General features: G+C 40.0%; 1 protein-coding gene across 1 annotated transcript; it reads left to right on the top strand.

Annotated features, from left to right (window-relative positions):
* Nucleotides 1–1,804: 1,804 nt before the first annotated feature.
* On the top strand, nt 1,805–26,810 carry nfkb2 (nuclear factor of kappa light polypeptide gene enhancer in B-cells 2 (p49/p100)). Its single transcript, XM_069659219.1, has 24 exons — nt 1,805–1,859; nt 3,201–3,310; nt 7,813–7,852; nt 9,332–9,410; nt 10,811–10,851; nt 11,679–11,777; nt 12,308–12,459; nt 13,266–13,378; nt 14,248–14,406; nt 14,758–14,862; nt 15,733–15,821; nt 17,957–18,095; nt 18,451–18,573; nt 20,616–20,849; nt 20,965–21,106; nt 21,230–21,344; nt 22,526–22,733; nt 22,967–23,136; nt 23,273–23,375; nt 23,750–23,934; nt 24,084–24,165; nt 24,457–24,626; nt 24,741–24,852; nt 25,680–26,810. Exons 2-24 carry the CDS (start codon nt 3,294–3,296, stop codon nt 25,748–25,750), a joined length of 2,748 nt encoding a protein of 915 aa, XP_069515320.1. The 5' UTR covers nt 1,805–1,859; nt 3,201–3,293; the 3' UTR covers nt 25,751–26,810.
* The last annotated feature ends 1 nt before the right edge of the window (nt 26,811 follows it).

The raw sequence follows: 26,811 nt of genomic DNA on the forward strand, positions 1-26,811 counted from the left end.
AGCTTTAGTGAAAATGACTTTTTGATTTTACATGAATGCAGCATGAACAGAGTCAAAAAGGGAAACATGTTACAGATGAACGATCAGTTGGTTTTAACACATTATATTTAAAGTGTTTTTTGGCAGAATGAACAGTACAGTAATCTTAACATAAGTGACAATGTACATTCACTACACTACTATACTTTACTAGTCCTTCACCTGAGTATTTCCTTTTTAATTCATTTTTATTGTTTATTTGTTTTATTTGTTTTATTGTCTGAATATAATATATTGAGTATTTAACATAACCATAATTTTGTCAGCGAATTCTGTGATTTTAACCTGTTTCAGCCCAAAAACAAGTGAGGTCATCAAATGTGTACGTACTTATCATACATTAAAACAAACTGTAATTGTTCACTCAGTCTACAGAGCTTCTCCACTTGGGCTTCACATTTTGTAAAATTTTTACTCATAGTTGCTCTTCGCTGATATTGTCCTTTCGTCAGTCACCTTATATGTTCTATATAAGTATTTTCTGTTTTCTAGTACTACTAATTTTTTGGGTTTCTTTTCCCCACATTTTGAAAGACAAATCGTTTTATAACCTGCAGCTTTACATGTTATTGAAATCCATCTTCACTTGTCTACAAAAAAAACCTACTAATTTCTTATACTAATTTGTTAAGCAATTTATCTCATTATTTCATAACATAACATAAGTATTGTTTTTTTTGTCATTCATTATATAAACCTTGTTTTCCTGTGGCCAGACAGCCTTAATACAGGTTCATTTTCATTTTCTAATAATGCCCCTTTTTTGCTTTAGTCTATGATAAAATATGCATATATAATATTTATTATATTTAGTTTAGTTTTTTTTAATATATCTGTATATTTTGTGATATATTTCCCTCGTTTTTTTTGGCTCGTGCACTTCCGTGTGTGCCAGGTGGGTGGGGCTTTCCACCTTCTTCAACCAATCAGCAGGCTGTATTTGCCACGTTGTGCCGGAATTCCCCTCCAGCTCCGGGGCTTTCCACTCTGACTGACAGGCAGCGGGTAGTCATGACAACACTGCCAGGGTGCGTCAGGCTTGTGAAGGACAATGCGCATATAACTTCCTGTTGGCCTTCAAACTAAAATTCTCTAAGTGTTATACAGCAGCGAAGAAATTAAATTAGTTTAAAGTTAAACAATATAAAACAGAAAATACTTTGGAATAGACAAAAACACTTTACTTGAACACAAAATAGTTTCATGGCGTCAGGCAACCAGATATTTTCCCCTATTTTGTCATTTTTTCTGTATACTTTTTTATAGATTGTACACATAAAGGTATTTCATATTCGGAGAGTAAGATATCTTATAATTAGAAAAATGTTTAAAGTGATTTAAGAAATAACAAAACTACTTTAAACAAAAAAAACACCCCATAAAAACCTGAATAATAAAAGAAAATGCAAAATAATAACGCTTATTTTTGTAGTAATGATGACTAGGAAAATATATTAACTTATATATTTATATAAATACTTAAACAGAAAAACAAGTAGGTGGAAATTAGAAATGAACGTTTCATTTTTTAAACAGGATATTCAGGAAGGGGGGGCACATTTTTATGTAGCAGATCAATCATTTTATTTAAGGAGCTGTTCTTCAACAACTTCTTTTAAATTAAAATTTAAAAATGTTTTCATAAAATACGAGACTTAAACAAAGAAAATAGTAGCAGCGAAAAATGTAATTTCCCTTCCAGGTAGTTTTATTATGAAAATAACAACTAGGAAGTTGCCTCAGGTGTACTGCTGCTGGTGTGACATTCACTGCAGTTTGGAGTTGTGTTTTTCGGGGAGACGGACCGACAGCTGCAGCAGGTAAAAACTCACCTTTAAACTTTTATTTTTCTATTAACTGTTACACAAACTGATCAATAACTCGTCAATAACTAACGAACAACTTCAGAGTTCAAACACAGAGCGAAATCTTTTTATGTAAACCCGCTGAAAGCCTTCATGCTAATGTCAGGGTAAAAATCATGACATTTAGAGTAAAAACGACTAAAGTTGTTCCTCAACAGATCGAAGGACACTGAATGCAGCTGCAGCCTGATCTGTCAACTTTCAGAGGTTTGAAAAGAGCATTTATGGTTTATTTAACGAATGTCCTTTACATGTATATATACCTAAACGTATATAACGTGGAATCAAATCCAGGCATTAAATTGACTGCCTGGCAGGATGTCTACTTTGTTTAAAAGTGTGTGTGTAGTTAAACAGTTCAAACAGCTGCAGGAGGAAAAATGAAACACGGTGTATAAAGGAAACGTGAAGAAATCAGCTGCTGTTTGATCAGATTGTGTAACTGAGGGGAAATTTACTGAAGCGACTGCTGTAAGATTTCAAGCATTTGAGCAATTAACTGTTTTAACTGTATTTGTGCATGTTTAATCTAAGAGTTGAACCAGTTTTTAAATAGCATATTCTTTATTTGATATACTCAAATAAATAATTTTTTTTTTCTCCAGTTATCTTCTGTCTGATTTTTCAGATAAATCCTTCTAAACCAGGTTCATGTGTTGGCTAAAATGATCCTGGTAATGCTGTACGTTATCGACCTACAATATATGGAACCTAACTAAAATTGTTTTAACAATTACATGACAAAATCTCAAGTAATCGAGATCAAAAATGTAGTTAAAGGACCATTTTTCAGCTAAGAGAATAAACAATGAACGACCTGATTTGAATAACTTATACACATAACTTAAGTTTTTTATATTGAGATTCTAGTTGCATCTCATGGTCTTCATCATGGATGAAGTTCAATCTGTCCTCCAGGGGATGGATATGTGAGGTCACTGGCTGTCATACCTGTCAAACTTCTTTTACTGCAAGTGTACAGTTTTTATTAAAAAAGCCTTAGAGCTAAAAAAAAATAAAAAAAAAGTTTCCCACTGCTGCCAGTCTTTGTGCTAAGCTAGGCTAACAGTTACCCCCTGCTTCTGTTCATTGTGCTAAGATTGTTCCTTTAACAGATACAGCTGTTTGTTGTTGTTGTTGTTCAGGGTGGTTGGAAATCGAGGATTGTCCCCAAATAATCACAGAGGAGGAGGAGGAACACAAGTGGAAATTCCCACTGATGTTTTTAGATATGACTCCATCACACACTGCCACTGAGCTGTGATCGCTGATTAACTCTTCATTTGGCATCTGCAGGAAAATCCCAGAGGGAGGAAGAACAGATTGGCCTCCTCCTGCAGGGAGCAGAACCTTCATCATCACCATCGTCGCCAGTGTTTGTGTACAGTCATGGCGGGAGGTCTCAGGTACGTGTTTAATTCATGTGTTGAAGGAGGAGAGGAATCAGAGGGATGTGAGCCGGGCGGCGGGAAACAGACTGAAACATGTTGAAGTTCTTTCTGCTGGCACTTCTGATTGACTGGTTTGGATCTTGGTTAAAACTCGACAAAACTCGTCTATGTTATATGTAACTGTAATTTCGAAAGGAGTTGTAAGATATGTAGTTTGTTTTTTTTTGTCTGGCATCTCAGTTCCAGTAAAAGGGATTGTTTAGACATCAGTGTTCTTCAGCTTTACGTCAACAGTTTGTGTTTGTGCTGTTTCTGTTTCAACATGAACGTGGTTCAATATCTGGTTGAAAAAGTCAAACCAGGAGACTGACGCTGCACATTGTTGAGGGTCTCTGGGTTTTTGTCTGATTGTCTGAAGGCGGTTCTCTGAGTCCTTAAAGGTCAGATCTCAGCTGCTCTGTGGATTCTTGCTGTATACAAAAGTTTGTTATACAAACAGTTTTTCCCACCAGAACTGTGTGTGCTTACCCACTAAAATGATGGATGCATTTCCTTCCTGTGAGTTTTCCTAAAGTTTGAAACCTGTATCATCATGTTTACTAGCTTGTTCTCTTTTTCTCTTCCTTTGACGGCACTTTGCTTCATTTCTTGGTGCATACGCCATCAAGTACAATGTGACTGAAAATGATAGATATGATGGACACAAAGTCATAACTAAAGTGGAATTGTCTTTCTAAGAGTAACTTAAGACCTTGAGTAAACTTAGTTTCAGTTGTATGTGTGGTCACAGGAGAAACTAGCTGAAGCTTTCAACCAAACACTTAGTTAGGACTTGCACTCGCAACAGTATCCATATTTCACTTTATAGCTGCAATGACTAATCTTCTGTTTTAAGAAGACAAAGTCCAAATTCTCTGATCCCTGCTTGTTAAATATGAATATTATTTGTCTCTTCTATCACAGTAAACTGAATATCTGCGGGTTGTGGCAAAACAGGATAATTTAAGACCTCATCTTGGGCTGTGGGATACACTGATGGACATTTATCACCATTTTCTGACACTTTATGGACTAAACAACTAATCCATCAGTTGAGAAGAAAATAACCAATGAAAATAATAGTTAGTTGCATCCATTTTTAACTTGAGTGTCCAAAAGTGTTGTGTGAAGTGTGAACCTGCGATCAGTGCTGACTGAGAAGCGTTCATCTCTGCCCATATGCAGACGATGCTCTGCTCTAAGCTTGAGACATTATGATTTCAGATCTGATCTGATGTTGTGTGAGTTTACATGAACAAACAGTTGGAGTGTTTGAGGTGTTTGTTGAGGATGATTGTTGTGTTTGTCTCTGGGTTTGTCTGCTGACTGCATTTTAAACTTTGTCCTGCTGGTGAGACACCTGTGGGTTTGCCTCAGGGTCCTGTCCTGAGTGACTTCAGGTGTTCTTTGCACTTCAGGTTCAGACTGTGTTCAGGACTGAGGTGCTCCTTTAGGTCTGTTCACTGAGGCTTCTTTGCGTCACTAATCTCTGAATTTGATGCATCTGTAGTCCCTGCACAGATGATACAGTCAGAGAATATTAAGTAAAAAAGGAAAGAAAAACATTATTCCCCTTTAGATATTCTGCATCACTCCAGTTCTCTGACAGAGTTCAGGTCTTGAACATCTTAACAATGTCTCATTGGGATGGTTTAGTACGTTCCCCATTTTGCTGCACCGCATATGAACTGATCAGCAGCCTTTTCATACGTCGACAATCAGTCTGTGCGGAGGAATTTATAAAATTCTAAATTTGTGAGTGAAAACTGAGCAAAATGTCTCCAGGTAAGCGTGTCTCGTTCTTCGTTTAAACATGTACACGATGGATTTGGTCCTTCAGGTGTATTTGTAGAGTTTAACGAGGAGGTTAAGATGAGGAGATGTGTCATCATTTAGAAAACAGGTTAACAGAAATATTGACCAACCTGTTTCAGAGAAAGAGAAAAGTAAAATCACCTCAGTGGATTCCTGCAGAGGTTAGAGGTCACACAGAAATACCCCAAACACAAACTTTCCCCTCTGGGTTTCTCTCCTCTGACTGCCGCGCTCTTATTGTACCTGCTGCGAGTTCATGGTAATGAGGGCTGAAATGCTAAAACGCTATTGGCTGCTGTCGCCGGGGGGATGTCCCTCTGCACGGGTGAAGTGTGGGAAACAAGATGATTCAGATCAGATCTGAGTGAAAGTCTGCAGTGAGACGGGTTTTTCTGATGTTGTAGAGCTGAGGAGAGACAGGAAGTCACCATCAAAGACACAAGAAGCTGGAGGTCTGTGCGTGAAGGTTCAGGTTCGTCTGCTGGTTTAATTCATGTCTTTTAGATCTCCACCAGTTTATTTTGCCTTTTGCTTCTTGTGTCATTTTTAATTTTGAGTTTTATTTCAAAGTATTCTTTATTATCTTGAGCTTACATTTGTGAAGAGGTTTGCAGACGACACACAGATTTACATACAGTATCACAGAGTGCTGACTCTGCAGCCAAAGACGAATGATGAAATATGACAGCTTAGTTTCATGTGCTTATGACCAGGACCCAGGCAGGGGAAGACAATGTTGTGATGGATGCAGACCTAAAGCATGTTAGCAAGCTAACATTAGCTTACTAGCAGTAACCACAAAGTACAGGTGAAGCTGAATGGGAATGTTGTTGGCTCTGCATGTATTGGACATAATTAAAGTTATCTGGATTTTCTGTTAAGTCACTTTCTTTCATTGAATGTTAACACAAAGAGTCTATGACCCACTGATGCAGCATTTGCAGTAATCTGTTGTTTTACAAACTGGGTGACCAGTAGACATCCATCCATCTCCAGGCAGATGTTGGTACGCGGAGAGTAAGTTCATGCGGTCAGTGGGGATGCTGTTTGGATCTCTCTTACAGTGAGGTCCAGAAACACACCTGAAGTCAGGCTACTACTTATCAAAAAAGGTGTCACCAAACCCATCGGCTATCGTCTGACTACAACTTAGCCAATGGGGAGCCATGGCCAACTTTTCGGGGCTTCCGGTGTAGCCAGTGGTTTGCAATAAAGGACTTCCTGCCAAGACTTTTCTGTGAGCTACATTGTTAACAGGCTGAAACTTGAGAAGCAAGAATGGAGTTGAGATAGGATGTGTAAGAGCAGATTGTTAGCTGCACTTGCATGCAGATGTTTCTTTATTAGAGATAAGTAAAAAGCTAAATTGTCGCCAGACGGCTGCGGGGATGGCATTGTAGCGGACTGCATTCCGCCCCTTTTGCTCTCCACACAGACTGATTTTTTCCTCTAAGCAACCAAAGCCTGCTGTTAGGCTAGGCTTCGGCTATTCTACATTTTGATGCTCAATCTGTAAAGAGAGTTTACTAAGGTTGTCACATTAACATGTTGACCTATGAAGGCTCTAGATGATAAGTCAGAGGATCACAAAGTCATGAACATTCATCCTCTTGTAATTGGTAGATTGACGGTTCCTTTGGCAGTTTGATCTCTGGCTTTTGCAGTCCACATATCAAAGTGTCCTTGGGCAAGACACCGAACCCCAAAGACAGAGACATCACTGTGAATGTGATTAGATTATGTTCCTGATGGGCAGATTGGCACTTTGCATAGCAGCCTCTGCCATCAGCGTGTGAATGTGTGCATGAAGTGTTGAATGTGACATGTAGTGTAAAAGCACTTTGAGTGGTCTGAAGACGAGAAAAGTGCCATGTAAGTGCAGTCTGTCTACCACTTCATTTTGGTCTGGCTTTCCCCCCTTCTTTCCTGTCTTTATGCTAAGCTAAGCTAAGCTAAGCTAACAAATCTAAGATTTAAATCTTCTTTACATGGTGTTTGCTCTGGTCTTATTGTGCATCAATAATTACAGAGAGGAATATGGGAGTAAGGGAGTGTTTCTGAAACATTAACACATATCATGTCAGCAGAGCAGACTCTTTTCTTTCTTTCTGTTTTTCTTTCTTGTGGTCTGATCTTTAAAGTCCAGTTCCTCCTCAGTATCTATCTACCCTCCTCAGTCGGCAGCAGCAGCAGCAGAGTGACATCAGTAGCAGTAGCCCCGCCCCCCTCAGTGCTGATCTGGAATTCTGGGGGTTTTCCTCCACCCGGCCACTTCCAGGAAGTGACTGAAAACAGAACGAGGGGAAGGGAGGGGGGTAAAACAGCACACAGAGAGAGAGAGAAAGCAGAGAGGGAGGGAGGGAGGGAGGGAGGGTGAAAAAAAAAAAGAGCAGAGAAGAAGAGGGAGAGAAAGAAGAGTTGTATTTGAGTGTCTCTCCCGTCATGTGAAAGTGAAACTGCTTCAGGTTTTATTTTGTTGCTCAGTCTGTTAATTTGTTATTTCCTCATGTGGCGTGTCTCTTCAGCAGTGACAGTCGAGGGGATTTAAAGTGACTCAGGTCGGACGGTGTTCAACGTTTCCTGCAGTAGTGTTGTGTCGTGTTGTGTCTAAACTCTCTCCATCAGGTTCAAAGCCTCTAACTGTTTGTTTGTCTCTGCTGCAGGATGTCTGAAGCTCAGTTCATCAACGTCTACGACAATGACGTGAGTCCATTTCTCTTCAAACGTTCATACTAACAGCGCAGACGAGCAGGAGCTGCTCTCACCTCAGTTACCTGATCGTATATTATCTTATCAGCTTATTATAATGTTATGGACTGTAGGTGTTCCTATGTATGGGTCCCAGTAAGGGACAAAAAGACTGAGAAACTATTCCTACATAGCCAAATGGATAAAAAGGCTAATATATGTGATTTAGCTGATTTGTTTTTATGTTCATGTTGACCATAATTTTAAAAGTTAATGATTTTATTGTTTATTTGGTAGGATATTATTATGTAGTATTATTTTATCTGAGCTCATTTTGTGTTTTTTTGTGTGTGTTGTTGTTTTTTCTACTTTTTAAGCCCTGTGTGCTCGCAAAAGAGGTCCTCAAACTTACCTTGTTAAATCAAATTACAAAATCTAAAATTGCGGTTGAATATTTTCATTTCTAAACGTTCAGATGACGTAAATAAAATAAAAGCAACACAGAAATTGCACAAAGACACCGAGATAAAGTCACAGCTTTTGTGCAGATCTCTCGTTTCTATGGAGAGAAAGAAGAACATATTGTGTTCCTGTGTCCTTAAGGATGTTTACTCGTGGACACATGTCAGCAAATTAAACTGTTATGAAGTGATTAAAATCTACAGTATTTTATGGTTCAGTTTTCTCAGCAGTGTCAGTTTTAGCTATGAATCAAACAGCTGCACCCGTTAAATCTTACACATCGCATAAATTAAATCAAGAAAAAAATTCCAATTTCCTTTGAAGGCAGTATTTAAATGATTTCAACAAACTGATTTGCATGTGTCACAAAGTAAAACATTGTGAAAATTTTGTGTTTCCTGATGTGAATCTTAATTTTTTTTTTTTATTTCCTGTAACTTCGGTGACTTTTATCACACATTCACAAACTGAAGTTCTTACTGCTGAGTTTTTATCGCACGTTTAAAAGGCGGATAGAAACGTTTATTTTAGACGGATCAGGACACGCTGGCCACACTTCCCTCACTGAAGATAAGATACCAAGAAACGTGACAATTCTGCAAAGGCTGATGTGAGATAATAACATCATCAGCATGAACAGTATTTTATTTTGCTTTTTTCAGAGTCATATAAACAAACAGTAAAAACTGCGTCTAAAAATACAAATGAAAAAACAATACATAAAAATACTCCATTAGGCGTTACAAAGACAACATCACAACAGACAGTAAAGTAGTTTGGGTTTTTTTACGGAAAAACTGATTCATATGAACCCGATAATCATCTTGAAACCTGATACCAGTTATTCATTATTCTGTAGTGATAACTGATGATTCAAAATAAGTCACTACAAGACAAACTGTGAACCCCCCTAAAATGTATATGACCCTTTTATTATGTCTCTATTGATTGATTGATTGTCAGGTTGGTTTATGAATTGAAACATGTTCTGCTTCAGTCTAAGATATTAATAATATTTTATTTCTTCTCCAGCTGCAGATGGAGAACTTGATGCAGTATGACTACATTCCTCCAGTGGACATAAAGACAGAACCCTACATACCTGAGACAGGTACGCAATGTTACACAGAGTCACAGATTTTCAGTTTAAGTTAGACAGATAGGAAATATATGAGATTACAGAATCATTTTTTAAAACAAATGTAAAAAATGAAACGTAATTTTCACCTCAAAAACCCATAAAGAACATCGTGTAGAGTATCTAACTTGTCCCTTAATTTGTCTAACCTGTGTAGGTAATCACCTAGTGTTCGTAATCTACTGCACTTTCTAGATTATCTTCTTTTAGATATTGTAACATGAGTAGGAACATGGACTTAGTAATTGTTTCCAAAGTTTCTTGGAATCTGTTGCTGCTCTTTCTTTCCTCTCGTTTGCACCTGGAAACAAGAGATCAGCGTTTTAGGTCCTCCATGTAATACGAAGAACGTATAAACTTATTTGGTCCGACATTTTCCTGTAACCCAACATCAGAATAGTTCTCGAAAAAGAGAACCCTAAAATGACATCAATCTTTTAGGGACCTCCATGTAAATCCTGACATCAGATGATCAATTTCTAGCCACCCAACATGGGAATAGTTCTTGCAAGAACCCAAGAATCGTGAGCCCAAATTTCTCAAACCTCTCGTTTGCACCTGGAAACAATGTAGCCCTTCCTGAAGTAGGAGATAAAACCCTTAATGGGAACTTTTAACAGGAGGACAAAAAGGAAGGAACCCTTCCGGTGTCAACTTTGTATAAGCTTTCTCATACCTGTGAACCCTGTGTAAGAACCAGATAAATGTTTGGAACTACTTATCAGTATGTGGAACGTTAACATAGTTTTTGAAGAACCTCCTGTCCACACCTGGAAACATGTACAAAGACATTTTAGAACATCCAAGACCATAAACATCTAGACCTACAAGTTAAAGAGTCTTCAAATACTCATTAACCCTCTACATTTACTCCAAAAGTGGAACCTCTTTAGATTTGTATTTTAAAGGCAGTTTTCATCATTTTATTAGAGGTTAATATTGTAGATGCAAAGCTGTTCAAAGTTTCCCGTTCAGACTCCAACCAAGTCCGGGGGTATCGGGGGGTCGGATTTTATGTCTTATTCATACCTGGAAACGAGTTCTGAGACATTTCGGACCCTTTTACCAGAAGCAAGAAAATCACATCAGTACTCATCAGGACCATCGGGGACCCTAACCTGAACATTTGTATTGTTCTCCTGTTCCAAGAAACGGAAACCTCTTTTGTCCGCAAACTGTAACCAAACAGTTATTCGGAAGCTAGTGTCACGCTCTCAAGAAATTGCTTAGGGGGAAACACCTTGACGTACCTTTTTACTAGGTGTAAACGATTCAGTGGCCCGTGACATAGTGAAAGTGGATGATGAAATCGAAAAAAACAGATGAATGTTAGCCAGGTGTACCGACATTAACTAAACCTTTTTTTGTTTCAGCTCATGGTCCTTACATTCAAATCATCGAGGAGCCCAAACAGGTGAGACTATTATTGTACTTCTTTTACTACTACTACTTTTTTTTCATAATGGTGTCCCACAGGGATCACTGTTCAGCCCACTGATATTTACTCTTTCTATCAATTCTCCTATTTGTGGTAAAAGAATCCACTCTTGCAACTTCCGCAGCCAGAGCGTGTGACATAAAGTAAAGTAGTATAAGTATATAGGTATCACTAAGAAGTACAGTCCACATAGTCATACAATAGAAGAATATAGTGTGTATAATGTTATATATATATATCATGTTTAGTATATGTGATATATGCACACAATACAGTAAAAATTAAATGAACATATAATCAGAGACAAGGTGCAGGTGTGTTCTGTGGAATTTGAAGCCAGTACTCATCTACAAGACCTACAAGGCCTTTTCATCTAATCATACACACACACACACACACACACAGGGGTGTTTCCCCCGTCAGGTCGATCCACTTGTTACAGTAACAGGCACTTCCTTTAATCCAGGGTTTTCCCAACAGTCATATAACCACATGGGACTGAGCTGAACTCAAGCAGTCTGCCTGCAGGAAGTCAGGGAGTTTCTGCAGCTAAAGGTCACGTGACTACACTGAGTCCTCTGACTGTCATGCAAATCAATCAGTTCTGTTATGAGGCGGAAAGAAGAACCAGGTTTACGAAATCAGTGGTTGTACTAATGACATTGTAAAATTACACAAACTGCTCATTACCGCAGCTGACTCCAGCCTATGACTTCTTATTTCTACTCAGTGCAAACAAAACAAAACAAAATCATGACACAAAGACCTGATGTACTTACTGTTCTGTAAAACTGTGTTCCCAGAGGGGCTTTCGTTTCCGTTATGAGTGTGAGGGTCCTTCACACGGCGGACTCCCAGGGGCCTCCAGTGAGAAGAACCGGAGAACCTACCCGACCGTGAAGGTGGGTTACACTCTGACATCGCTTTGACATGTCGACAACCTCTGCTGTCAGGCTTGTGGAACGTCTGTAAATGTTAAACATTTCTGTCAAAGCCTCATAGTTCATATCCAATCTTTTATCCTTCAAAAGTATCAACATGTTAATATTTCATTTTACAGCTTTTTAGAATCACTTATCACTGAATATGGTCAGAAAATGTTATTATAGTCAGCAGCTGTTTGCTTATCAGTTAAATACTTTATTGACTCATATAACGTCACAGGTTATGTTTACAGTCTGCTGTGTTGCCACCAAGTGGGTAATAAATCGATTAAAGCAGCTGAAGTTTAACTAAAGATGCCTCTCTGCAGAAATACTGATGCAAAAGTCAGTAAATATCTGGAATGTCTAAGGTGTCCCACAGGGATCAATATAAGGCCCACTGTTATTTACTTATACCTCTAGTGACATTTTCAGTTCAGCACTTTTACGCTGTAATTGTAGTCCTTAATTATCTTAAAACTTTGTCCACCACTCCAATTCGTCTTCAGATAAACAACTACGTGGGTCATGCCCGGGTGGAGGTCCAGCTGGTGACCCACTCTGATCCCCCTCGCGTTCACGCTCACAGTCTGGTGGGACGTCACTGCACAGAGAACGGCACCTGCACTATCGACGTCGGCCCCAACGACCTCACTGCCTCGTAAGTATCCAATCATGTCACTGTTATTTTCCCAAACAGCAGCGTAATCCCCTAAAGCTCCTTTAATAAAGCAACAAACCGTGACAAGGAGTCAGGGAGGAAAGTTTTCATGTTTTTGTACCTCATCAGAGCAGCGTTATTACTCTTAAAGAAAAAGTCCAAAGAGGAAGTCAGATTTTCTTTTATTATTTCAGGTTGGAGTGGCAGGGAACTTGTTTAGATATGTATGGAGAGAGAACAAACAGAAACGCATGAAGGAAAGAATTCATAACAGTGATGAGGGAATCGTAACGTGATTATTACTCGGAAGAAATATTCCTCTAATTCAAACCTCAACAATGTGGAAATACACTTTACAAAACGTCATTGGGGAAAAAGGAAGCTGCTGTTTCTGAGAAATCTGATTCTCTTTAACAAAGCTGAGTCAAACTTGACAGATATGATTGTTATAAAAAAATACAAAACAATACTTCCCTCTCAATTTGTTTTTAACAAGGTGTGAGAGATTAAATAGAAAGAAACATTTTAAAGTTTGAAACCAAGAATATGATAAAAGATACTGACAGAAGTTATCTCAGGGCAATTTCATCTAGAATGAGTCTCTATAATAATATATAGTTATAGTTTTATAAAATATAAAACTATAAATGTAAAAGTAACGAGTATGTAAGATTAAGTACACAATATATAGACATAAATATTTTAAACAGATACATTCAGTCATACATTATTTATGTAGAATTGGACAAATGGTATGTTGTGATGTAAAATGTCGTGATGTTGACCTGTGATGTCACTTCCTGTAGCTTCAGTAACCTGGGGATCCTCCATGTGACAAAGAAAGGTGTTGTGGAGGTCCTGAGCAGGAGGCTCAGAGAGGAGAGGAGGAGACAGAAAGGAGCTCACTGTCACCTCACAGGTACGTTTGCTTCACCTGTTGGGCCATGAAATGAGAAACATTGTGACTGTTTTATGTCCTACAAAATTAGGGTCTAAAAAGCTTTTTTGGTCACAATTAAGTCAAGTTTTTTATTTTCTATCTCATAATTTTGGCAAAAGAAGCCTGATCTGCCTATCCTGAAAACAGACCTCTAAAATACAACAATTGTTTGAATAATTTCTTTACTGTTTGGATCTCATAATGTGGACCTAAAGACGCAGCGTTTTCTCCTCGTGTCATGTTTATGTTGTATAAACTCTAATTTTTTGTCTTCATTTATTATATTATTATAAAATTAATTTACCATCTGGTATTTTTTAAATGACTTTTGACCTATAGTCAAAATACGGTTACTCTTTCATACTCTGAAATTGTTCAGTTAACAATGTGGATTTTGTGTCCCTTTGTTAAAAACATTCTCTTCTTTCTTCTGCCTTACATCCTTCAACTTATTTAGGATTGTTTTTACTCTGTTCTTCTTAATTTAGATTTACTCCTTCATACTTTTTACATAGTTTCTAATCATCCTGATTATTTTCATACCAAATGTCCTGAAGTTTTCATGTGTATCTTAAAGTTGTGATTGCAGTGTGTATTGTTCCAATTTTAGATCAGGATTGGACATAAATGAATAAATTAAGCAATGTCTAGAATAAATTAAACCTTTACATGTTTCATATCTGCTCTCACATTTAAAATTTCAGCCTGCAGACACAAGCATAGAGCCACGTTTGCCTCAACATTATTTGAAATATCATCATGTCCTTGTGGCTTTTATCAGGATTTACAGCATCTTAACCACCCAGACTGTTCTCTGTGTAAGTTTTCTGCTGCCTGCTTCCCTCCAGATTCAGAGGAGAACTCCATCCTAAAGGAGGCCAAGGAGCTGGGGAAGGTGATGGACCTGAACATCGTCAGGTTAAAGTTCACCGCCTACCTGCAGGACAGCAACGGAGGCTTCACCAGAGCGCTGAAACCTGTCGTCTCGAACCCCATCTATGACAGCAGTGAGTCAAAAACACCTGATGAATCTGAATATTTACTGCTGAAGAACATGGATTTTATAGTTTTAAACATTTAAAGCTACTGTAACTGTATCCCTGTTTTTCCGCGAATAAGTGTTTTCACTTCACATTACATTTTAAAAAAAGAAACCTACTTTGAACACAAGTTTGAGGATTGTATAAGAATGACATTAATGTTTAGTGTTTTTAAAGGCTCTAAAGAGGGTGTTGATATTCCTTCTGGTCAGAAGCCATCTACTTGAAACTCAGTCACAAGAAATGGATGGAATACGAGTTAAAGGGAGTCATGCATAATAAGAAATAATAAACAATCCTGTCTGGTCTCACCTGCAGAATCACCAAACGCTTCCAACCTGAAAATCTCTCGGATGGATAAGACGTGTGGCTCGGTGCTCGGAGGAGACGAGATCTTCCTGCTCTGTGACAAAGTCCAGAAAGGTGAGAACATTTTTATTCAACAGACCCTTTCACACAGCCAGTTCAAGGCAGGATTATTACACCTCTGTCACGCCTCGTCTTCTATGTAAAACATGGAATGGTGAAGTCGTTCGGCCTCTGAGCCACCATCGGAGGTAGTGACTGAGGCGTAACAAAGGCGAAAGTGTAAACGGCGGACCCAGCATGGTGGAACAGCGCCGTTCGTGTGCATGTGAAGCACGCGCTGTTTGTTTGCACCTTGCGCACGTTTTGATTCCGCAGGAATGCTGTGTAAAAACACACACTGGGGCAGCGTTACGCCGGTGTTGCTCGATTCAATGTGAAATGAAAAAAGCTGAGTGACGGTGGAGCTTTGTTACGGCGCTGTGGCAGAACCACAGTGTAAAAGGGACTAATATAACCTTTAAATCAGACAGCTATGGAGGTGTTTAGATTCAGACATTTTATTTGATCAGGGGTGGGATGATGTGGGATCAAAACAAATCAGTCAAGATGAAGGGATCAAGTTAAATTCCAATGTGTGGATATTTGTGAATATTCTTACTTTGGAAAAATCTATGTTGCTAACAGCCAGTTAACAATATGGTTTATTTCCTAAGCATCCATTAATGCATTCAGGAGGACCTGATAATGTATGATTACATTATTTAAAATGTGATTGTTTTTTTTACACCATTATTTTGATCAGGATTATTAAAGGTATTTTCAATTAACAATAATTGAATACAATTAACTTTTCAATAGGATTTTGTGGTGAACATTGTTGTTGGTATAAAATCAAGCATGAGGCTATTCATTACTCTGATGATCATTTTACTGCGTCTGAAGCTGGAGAAATATCCCATCATGCCTCTGTGCTGTTCGTTCTAGATGACATCGAGATCCGTTTTTATGAGGAGGACGAGGAGGGAGGATGGGAGGCGTTCGGTGACTTCTCACCTACCGATGTTCACAAACAGGTACATAGACTCAGTGTGTGTGTGTGTGTGTGTGTGTGTGTTTTTTACATATAGGCCTTTATTTACGTGTGAACGCATCACACTGACACACGCCGTGTGTAACATCAAGGAGGTGATAAATGTTTTGAGGCCACAACAGAAGAGAGTTTATAATGTGTGCTGAGCAGGGGATTTCCTTCAAACTGTCTGCGGGCAGTAACACACACACACACACACGCGCACACACACACACACACACACACAGGCACACAGGCACACAGGCACACACACACTTCACGCTTCACAGAGAATAGATTTGACAACAAAAATGTGTGCAGAGCTAAAAATTTCACCTGCAAACATCGATCGTGTGTCTGAGTTTTGTCCATAAAATGTGAGATAAGAGAGACAAGGGCACTGCAATGGTTTGTAGTTATTTGTTCATATGTTCATGGCTGCTCTGCCAGGCTCCCAGAATCCCTCACACCCTGGTGAAGCAGCTCTCTCCTAATATTTAATCTGATCGTAGAAAAACCTTCACAACAAACTCCAGCTTTATTATTGTATCACCCAGAAAGAGTCAAAGCTGTGATTAAAAATACTTTGTAAAAGAGAAATTACTGTTCCTAAGTCTGACTTTTTAGTATGCAATGGATGGCGCCTGTCTTTTTTTAAATGCTCTATTCTGGGCCCTGTGGCTCAGGGGTAGAGCGGGTCGCCCTCTACATGCCAAAGCATCCTTTGCAAGACACTAAATCCCAGAATGCTCCCAGAGGCATTGCCTGCTGTGTGTGAATGTGTGTGTATTATTACTGTTACAGTTTATACAGTTTAGTGTAACTAAATTATAGTGTGTGTGTGTGTGTGTGTGTGTGTGTGTGTGTGTGTGTGTGTGTGTGTGTGAAAGGATGTGACGTGTAGAGTGGTCAGAAGACTAGAAAAGCGCTATAAGTACAGTACCATTTATTTGACAATTGTTTTATTTTACAATTGTAGGGCAGCACGGTGGTGTAGTGTTTAGCACTGTCTCCTCACAGCTAGAAGGTTCCTGGTTCGAGTTCCAGTGCGGTTATGTTTGAATATTAAATACATTAAAGCTCCTGTGAAGAGTTTTTCTCTGGTTACTAAACAGACTGAAATTAATTCTGATGCCTCTATATGACCTCCATAAGCAAACCAGATCATCAGCGACACGATTGATTATTTCTATAGAGTTATTTTTAATGCCTGAAACAGCTGGTTTCAACACAAATCAACACAAACCCAAATTCCTCAAAGGGCCTTTAAAGAAGCAAATTAAATGTACATTTGGGCTTTTTTGATGTGAGAAAACCTTATTTTCTTTAAGCAAATGCAACAAAAACAAAACAAAAATGTATTTGGTGAGACTTAACTTTGACTTGTTTCCAAAACAAATCAACTTCTAACTAAAAGACTAATAATGAAAAATAAGTCAAACTTTTGGTTTGTGTTGATTTTGGCGCCCCCTGTGGACAAAGCCGTACCTCTTATCTCTTTGCTGATTTTGTCCTGTACATGCGTACGTGGTGGTTTTGAACAAAAACTCTCATCCTGCTTTCTTTAACAGTCATATGTATCACTCACTTTAAATTGTTGCCCTGGAAAATGTAAACAAAGGCAGCGTCTGAACAATCTCTTCGTCTGACACCTACCCCCGCTAGCAGTTTCAGACATTAAAAATAACTATATAGAATTAATCAATCTTTGCTTTGCTTTTGTAGGTCATGTAGAGTCATCAGAATTAATTTCAGTCTGTTTCATAACCAGCTAAAAACTCCTCACAGGAGCTTTAATGTTCATTCTTGACTTTGGAAACTGAACTTAAACCAAGTAAACTCAATATAGAGTTCACATACTAACATTTACAGCAGCTTCTTCTCCATGTAGTGGGTTTACTTTGAAGATTATTTAGTCAAAAGGAAATACGAATAAACGAAGCTGACACTAATATTAAATTATTCTTCTTCAAAGCTACTGAGAAGACAAAATACACAGCTAAAGCATGGATACAAATAAGACAGATTTAAATTAAATCCTGACTGCCTGTGCTGCCTTCAGTGAGTGTCCGTGTTGTTTGTCTTACCAGTGTTTTTCTCATGGTTTCAAAGTGTTTATCCTGTCTTCTCTCTCCTCAGTACGCCATCGTATTCAAAACGCCGGCGTATCACAGCGCAGAGATTGAGCGGCCCGTCACCGTCTTCCTGCAGCTGAAGAGGAAAAAGGCCGGCGACAGCAGCGACCCGAAACAGTTCACCTACATACCACAGGTCCAAGGTCAGCCAACGCGCTGGGAAACATCCCTGCATCACAATAACACAGAGAACAAAGACACTTATAGTATAATGAGCTTTAACCTGTAAATCCCCGTAAAGACTCGGAAGACGATGTTTGTTCGGTGTTTAAGGTCACAGTTATTTGGGATTTCCCTCAGTGGAAATGGTTGGCATTTCAGTCTTCACCTACTCACTCAGACGTGAATCACGCAGCAGGTTCATGAAAGGAAAAAAAAAGACATTTTAGGTGCAGAAAACAAGTTTTCAGTCTCAAATAGACGACCTACTTCTTTTATTTCCTTTACATTTCACCCTTTCATCTTCTCATCACACTCTACTGTTTCGCTCTCTTTCAGACAAAGAGGAGGTGCTGAGGAAAAAGCAGAAACCGCTGCCTCACTATGAACCCTGGCGAGGAGGAGGAGGAAGAGGCGGAGGTGCCGGGGGATTTGGAGGAGGAGCAGGAGGAGGAGGAGGAGGTAGGGATTTTTAGCATCACCTTTCTGTTTTGATAACAAAGCATAAAAGCCGAGGTACTGGGGATTTACAAATACCAACATTGATGACAATTATAGAGTTGTGTTATGTACATGAACAAACAAGGTTAGTTACATGATTTTGACACTATCATTTGACATGATATCTCTTGGATTTTATTTGTCACCTCAGCTTTTGGGGGGTCATGCTTCAGCTTGTTGGGATCATGTTTAGGCTGCTTGGGGTCATTTCTTTCCTGTCAACAGTCAGGCTTTGGCTGCTTGGATATACACTATTCGTCCTTTAAGTCATGACTTTATTGTCTTGGATCTTGATTTAGTTGATTAGGAACATGCTTTTGCTTGTTGGGATCAAGCTTCAGCTTCTTGGGATCATGCTTTAGCTGCTTGGGATCATGCTTTAGCTGCTTGGGATCATGCTTTAGCTGCTTGGGATCATGCTTTAACTGCTTGGGATCTTGTTGTAGCTGCTTGGGATCATGATTTAGCTGCTAGGGATCTTGTTGTAGCTGCTTGGGATCTTGTTGTAGCTGCTTGGGATCATGATTTGGCTGATTGGGATCTTGTTGTAGCTGATTGGGATCATGCTTTAACTGCTTGGGATCTTGTTGTAGCTGCTTGGGATCATGATTTAGCTGCTTGGGATCTTGTTGTAGCTGCTTGGGATCTTGTTGTAGCTGCTTGGGATCATGATTTAGCTGCTTGGGATCTTGTTGTAGCTGCTTGGGATCTTGTTGTAGCTGCTTGGGATCATGCTTTAGCTGCTTGGGGTCATGCTTTAACTGCTTGGGATCTTGTTGTAGCTGCTTGGGATCATGATTTAGCTGCTTGGGATCTTGTTGTAGCTGCTTGGGATCTTGTTGTAGCTGCTTGGGATCATGATTTGGCTGATTGGGATCTTGTTGTAGCTGCTTGGGATCATGATTTGGCTGATTGGGATCTTGTTGTAGCTGCTTGGGATCATGATTTAGCTGCTTGGGATCTTGTTGTAGCTGCTTGGGATCATGATTTAGCTGCTTGGGATCTTGTTGTAGCTGCTTGGGATCATGATTTAGCTGCTTGGGATCTTGTTGTAGCTGATTGGGATCATGATTTAGCTGCTTGGGATCTTGTTGTAGCTGCTTGGGATCTTGTTGTAGCTGATTGGGATCATGCTTTAACTGCTTGGGATCTTGTTGTAGCTGCTTGGGATCATGATTTAGCTGCTTGGGATCTTGTTGTAGCTGATTGGGATCATGATTTAGCTGCTTGGGATCTTGTTGTAGCTGCTTGGGATCTTGTTGTAGCTGATTGGGATCATGCTTTAACTGCTTGGGATCTTGTTGTAGCTGATTGGGATCATGATTTAGCTGCTTGGGATCTTGTTGTAGCTGCATGGGATCTTGTTGTAGCTGCTTGGGATCATGATTTAGCTGCTTGGGATCTTGTTGTAGCTGCTTGGGATCATGATTTAGCTGATTGGGATCTTGTTGTAGCTGATTGGGATCATGCTTTAACTGCTTGGGATCTTGTTGTAGCTGCTTGGGATCTTGTTGTAGCTGCTTGGGATCATGATTTAGCTGCTTGGGATCTTGTTGTAGCTGATTGGGATCATGATTTAGCTGATTGGGATCTTGTTGTAGCTGATTGGGATCATGCTTTAGCTGATTGGGATCATGCTTTAGCTGATTGGGATCATGCTTCTGCACCTTGGAAACAGGCTTTTGCTTGGGAACATGGTTTGACTATGTAGTACTGCAGTTGTTTGGATCATGCTTCAGCTTCCTTGGGATCATGCTTTAGCTGATTGGGATCATGCTTTCATGAAATCAGATTTAGCTTGTTTTAAATGTTTAATACATTTTGGCTGTTTAGTATCATGCTTACATGTTTGGAATCCTGTTTTTAGAGGGTACATAAAGAACATAATGAATGACAGTAAAACAACAGCAATGTATTTTGAGAAAACCCCAGTTGTTTAGCTGCAGCTGGTCGTCACATTGGGCGAACAGGGAGTTCACTGTGGACTTTGTTTCCTCCTGCAGGATTCCAGTTCAACCAGCAGATGAATGGAGGAGGAGGAGGAGGAGGAACAGAAGGAGTTTTCTACACGGGAGGCTTCACAGGCTTCGGAGGAGTGGGAGGAGCTCAGATGTTAGGCTCCGCCCCTCAGACAGGCGTTACCCAGCAACAGACAGACAGACAGACGGGAGGACAAACATCAGGACAGAGAGGAGGACAGGCCGGCTCACCACTACAACAGCAGCTGTTTCATATCGGTAAGATACCACATGAAAGAATGCTAAAGGAACTGACTCCCTGCTTGTGTTGCAGGTCAGATGAGTATTTCATCTGCACTCTTTTTAAAGGTCCTGCTTTGTTGTGTGTTTGCAGCTGCAGCCCTCAACAGCAGAGCCTCTCAGAGCGCCAGACAGACTGCTGCTGCCCTACTGCAGTACTGCAGCACCGGAGACGCCCGGTTCCTTCTGGCAATCCAGAAACACCTCTGTGGCGTCCAGGATGGAAACGGAGACACGTGAGTTTTTCATCTGGCTGAGATTACCCCACAACCAAAACAATCTATAACACAGATACTTTTGTCTCTTAGTGTTGTTGCTTTTGTTATTGGAAGATTTATGTATTTTTTGTTTTCCCACAGTCCTTTGCACCTGGCCATCATCCATCAGCAGACAGGTGTGATTCAGCAGCTGATCCACACTCTGCTCAGCAGTCAGCAGCAAAACATCCTCAACACAGCCAACCACCTCAGACAGGTAGATAACTCTAAGCTAACAATCTAACATGTTTTAAAACGTTTAAAAGTACAACACCTTGAATAACCCCAAGCTAGCTAAATGTCAACACAGATTACCAGCTTCAACAAGAGTTTGACTCCTCGTGAACACTTATCTCAATAAAGAAATTTAATAAATTTAATCCAGATGATTTACTTCAATACATTATATCATTATATAAACAGGGGCTTAACCCTAGTTTACCCCTCTCATCAAAGATCACCTCTGACAGGTAGTTAACTCTTCGCTAACTCACTTAGCAAAACAGAACTGTACCATATTTAAAGGGGCCGTATCTCTTAAATGGATATTCTCATATTCTGCATGGGTTTCACAGTTTTGGGTGTTTATTGTTCACAGTGAAAAAGTGAAAACTGCATAATTCTGTGTTTTTCCCGAATTACATTTTTTAAAAAGTAGCCTCTGAAATGGGCCGCTCAGAACAGCTGCAGGTTTCTACGTAGAACTTTGCTTTGGCTGAAATCGACCAATCGTCGTTCACCGTCATTCACCTCAGGCTGCCTTCTCGCACTAGCTTGTAGTCAAGTCGTCAAGATTTCAGCTTACCATTCCGATACCTCCTGGTGACTCTGGCTCGTACATATAAGGCTGAATAACCGATCCTAGAGCAGCCATGTTTTCCACAACTTTAGAGTGACAGTGCAGTGCGGCCGCTCCCCCACGTGAGGGAGGGGCTATGTGGTCACTCCAAATCCTGTCAGCCAATCGTGGCTAAGGTCTGACCTTTTGAATGGCAAAACAGCTTGTTCGTTTCAGGAGGAAGGAGAGGCTCCAAAAAATAATTAGATTAAAATATGTATACAATTTTTAAAACGAAACAAACTTTACCACCATGATTCAAAAACACATTACAGTCATATAAAATTGATTGCATAGCTAAAATATGTCCCCTTTAATACGACTCACTCACTACAAGAAAGTATTTCTGACCGCTCCTCAACAAATCTTATTACAGTCAACAGTTACAGTAGTTCTTAGCTGATTCATCTCTCGACTTTGATTATCCCAAAGAGCCACAATGTAGCTAACCAACAAAACTATCACTACATAGTGTCCTTAGCTATCAGCTGAAACCTTACTGTGAATCCCTCAGTCACAGGTAACTTATAAAGCCAATACACCTCTTGCTGTCTCTACAGACTCCTCTCCACCTGGCGGTGATCACCCGGCAGGTGAAAGTGGTGGAGGTGTTGCTGAGGGCGGGGGCTGACCCCAGCCTGGTGGACAAAGATGGCCGCAGTCCCCTCCACCTGGCAGCGCTGGTCGGAGACCATACCACACTCCGCCCGCTGCTGGCTCACCTGGGAGAACGCCACACCCACCTGGTCAACACCCCCGACTACCACGGTACACCACATATGTCATGGCTCATTAGATCATTAGATCATTAGATCATTATCAGTGTTCCCTTACATTTCTACAGTACATCCCTATGAATATCTGATACAAAGATATTGATGAGTGTCAAGCACAACCTTCCCTGCCACGAGTGGGAGGTGGTATATGATATTCTATGGTCACTGTAGAAGCCGGTACAGGCCAAAGAAACTAAAGTACACCTGTTCTTCACTCTGTCTCAGGTCTTCATCCTCTCCACCTGGCGGTGAGGAGGGAGGGCGAGCGCTGCCTCCGTCTGCTGGTGGAGGGTGGAGCCAAAATCAACGCACCTGAGCAGAAGAGTGGAAACACCGCCCTCCACCTGGCCGTCAGAGAAAACCTGTTTAAAGTGGCCTGCACTCTCATAACAGAGGTAGGACACACACGCGCACAAACATCACCTGTATAACTTCTCATCCCGAATTCCCCCCCCCCGGGGATCAATAAAGGATTATCTTATCTTATCAGTGACATCACCGTGTGACTCTATCAATTTGTGTTGTTTTCAGTTGAAGGCGGACGTTAATGCGTGCACGTTCGGAGGAAACACGCCTCTCCACCTTGCAGCCAGTCAGGGATCTCCGACTCTCTGCTCCATGCTCATCGCTGCAGGTCAGAACCACTGAAACACACGAACACTGAGGGCTGATAGTATGAAAGGAAACATATGAGGGACCAATGTAGTGGATGTTAATGAGGTTTAGTCTTTAGTCAACATTTGTGAGCAATAGAAGGGGTTTTCTACGGTGGCCCTGAGCGGACAACTTGCTGCAACTTAAGAAGACAAATGCAAACACATGGAGCTGGATTTGGGCAAAAGGATTTGTCTGTTTGGAAAACAACACTGTATCTGAAAAATAAGATAATAACCCGCAATTACAAACTAAACACTTAAACTAAACCACGTGGTTAAATGCTGTAACTTTTAATAAGGTAAAATAAAGACATAAACATACCAGAGAGACTAAATGAAGGCTGCTCTGCAGGCGCTGATAAGAACGTCGAGAACGACGAGCCGCTCTTCTTCAGCTCCTCTTCAGACGAAGAGCAGGACGAAGATGAACCAATCAGAGAGGAGGTCAGAGAACGAGAGGCCGCCGCACAGCCAGTCAACCCTCGCAAGAGACCTGCAGGAGGACACACCCCTCTGGACCTCGCTAAATGCCAAAAGGTAACCAAGTTATCAAAGTAAAAGTAATGGACATAATAATATAATAGAGTCCGTCCGAACACAAAAATGATAATGTTGTTCACATGATTTGGCTTGAAGGAGCATTTCCTCTCATCTCCTCACCTCCTTTCCTTGTCTCCTCTCCTCAGGTGAGGAACTTGTTAAACTCCAGACAGAGTCCAAAGTCGAGTCGTCACAGCAGTAAGAAGATGAAACCGAGCAGCAGTGAAGGTGAGTTATTTACCTGTTGGAAGAACTCCTTGACTCTGATCTGAACTGAACTTCCTCTGAGATTAATTTACGCTCACTGACACATAAACAGAATTAGAGTTCAGACAGAAGCTAATAAATAATGTACAGAAAACACTGAAATACCCTCACTATTGATCATGGTAAAAATAACACTGCAGAGGAAGTTGCTAACCAACGATCTCACTCACGACGGAACAAAAAGCAGAGAAATCTTGTAAATCTGTTTACAAACATTTTCATCAGTGAATCAAACCTGTGCTGATGTTGCAGAGGCGGAGGCTGCGAGGCTGGACGAGGACACTCTGTCCCGGCTGGTGGAGGTGTTGAGTGTCGGCGAGGTTTCCTGGAAGACACTGGCGGAGAAGCTGGGGATGATGACGCTCACTCACCTGTACAAGGACAGCACAACGCCGTGCCACCATCTGCTGCAGTACTACAAGGTAACACGTCTGCAATGACTTCAGCTCCTGTGAGCGCTGATCCAGGGCCAAATAAAAAGACACCAATGCTGTCAGTGTGCGATGTCCCTGATCACTGTGTGTGTTTGTGTCCAGCTGGGTGGAGGTCCAGTTGAAGGTCTGGTTGAAGCTCTTCAGTCTCTCGGTCTGACGGAAGGAGTCCGACTGCTGAGGAACACCGAGCTACGAGAAGACAAACACAGCACAGGTAACCAAGAAACACACACACACACACACACACACACACACACACACACCAAACATAATTTTCTTTCAATTAATTAATTTCACACCTTACAGAGTCAGTTTTGGTTTGTTTTTCAAACTTTCTCTGCATTCATGTTTTAATCTTAGCATCTTACTCTGCAAAATACTTAGACAAGTAAAACATTTACAGTTCTTTTGGAGTAATCACTCAAACTAATAACACAAGATATTCATCATTATATAACAGTTGAAGGTTGAAGTAAATAACGGCTTACTGTTTATTCCCACAAATACAGCAGCTACATGTCAAAAATGAAACTATAAAACATTTATATGTGAAGTGAGTTTATCTCAGTTTGCTTTGGTTCCTTTTTCATTAAGAGTCAGTTTTTCTGTTATGTAACAATAAAAACAGTTTGTTATGATCGGTAAGTGTTTAAAATAATTGAATGAAAATAAAGTTTTGTTGTTATACCTAAAGGTCAGTTACTATAAAAAATGTAATTTTTAATTTTTTTTTAATAAAACTATAACTGAAAAATTGTTAGTAAAGAAAAATATGTTAGTTACCTTTTATATACTTTTAGAATGAATAAAGTTCATGACTAAAAATTAAGTAATATTAGTTTCAATAAAGTTTTACTATCAATATTGTGAACATTAAAATTGACCACAAATGTAGTTTTGTTTACATAAATGATTTTTTCTCCATAAATAAGGTTTGTTAATATAAATACAGTTCTGTGACTATATAATACACGCTCAGTTATAAGGACGAGTCAAACTGCAGCCACAGTCCATCTTATTCATGTGTTTCTGTGCAATCAGATGCCACGGTCGACAGCGGCTTCGGCAGCCAGCCAATGGAAGAAGAGGAGTCGCCCGTGACCGATCAGTGACGGGCAGGAGAGAAAATTGCATCTGAAGCAGCTTCAGGAAATTCATCTCACCCTGCAGGAAGCGGACCTTTGCAGAAGTGGACTGTGATCTTTACATCTATCATCCAAACTTTAGACATCAGGCTGCAGAGATTTTCTTCTATATTCTGTAAAACATGTTATTATGTGAGTGACAACAAGTGAAAGGGGAGTGAGCTGTGTCTGTGGATGAACTTTGGATCTAAATCTGACTTCTGTTTACCTGTTGCGTCCTTAACAGCACTTGTAGGAGGAGAAATTTCCGATTTCCTCTCAGACCTGGAACGCAGCAGGTCTCAGCTGTGTCAGGGTGAGCACTGACCTCATCAGGGCAGGTAAACAAGGGTTCAGGTACTGTTACTGTCATCGGTTTCTCTGTTTAATTTCACTCTTCGAATTTTCTATCAAATGAAAATGAGGCCTTTTATGGAAGTCCACTGATGAAGAAAGAAAAAAGATTAATAGGTGTTAGGACTTATTATGACAGATCAATTATTTTTAAGTCTTCTGACTCCAAAAGTCGAAATACTTAAAATTTGAGGAATGTTAAGACAATTGCCAACATTTGAATTTTTTACTTTAAAATTCATAATTTTGGCCTTTTATGTATAAATAATGATATATACAAGGTAAAAAAACTTTTTTAAACTGACAAAGATATGTTAAAATGAAAACAAATGAGTGTGTGTGTCTTTTGTTTTTTAAGAATACCATGTAGATGGCCTTCCTCCGAAAGGTTTAACTATATGTCAGAAACAGTGAGCGGGCTGTTCACTGTGTTCAGATTCAGGAGTTTTATCAACAAGGGTTCATCGTCTCCCTCCGTTATGTTCTGATTAGACATGTTGTGCTTCGTGTGGACAAGTTTCACTGTTTCATGTTGTTCGGTAGAAAGCAGCCGAGGCTGTCTTTGTTTTTATTAATACTGTGTATTCATGTGGTTTCTCTTCATAACCAAACAGCCTGGAAGCAGCAGCAGAGGCACAAATGCTGCACTGCTGAGGTTTCTGAAACTCTGAATAAAAATGACTCTCAGACCTTTG

Source organism: Semicossyphus pulcher, unplaced genomic scaffold (genome assembly GCF_022749685.1).
Source record: "Semicossyphus pulcher isolate SPU_LCO1_2020_fin unplaced genomic scaffold, fSemPul1.0.p SCAF_12, whole genome shotgun sequence".
NCBI lineage: Eukaryota > Metazoa > Chordata > Actinopteri > Labriformes > Labridae > Semicossyphus > Semicossyphus pulcher.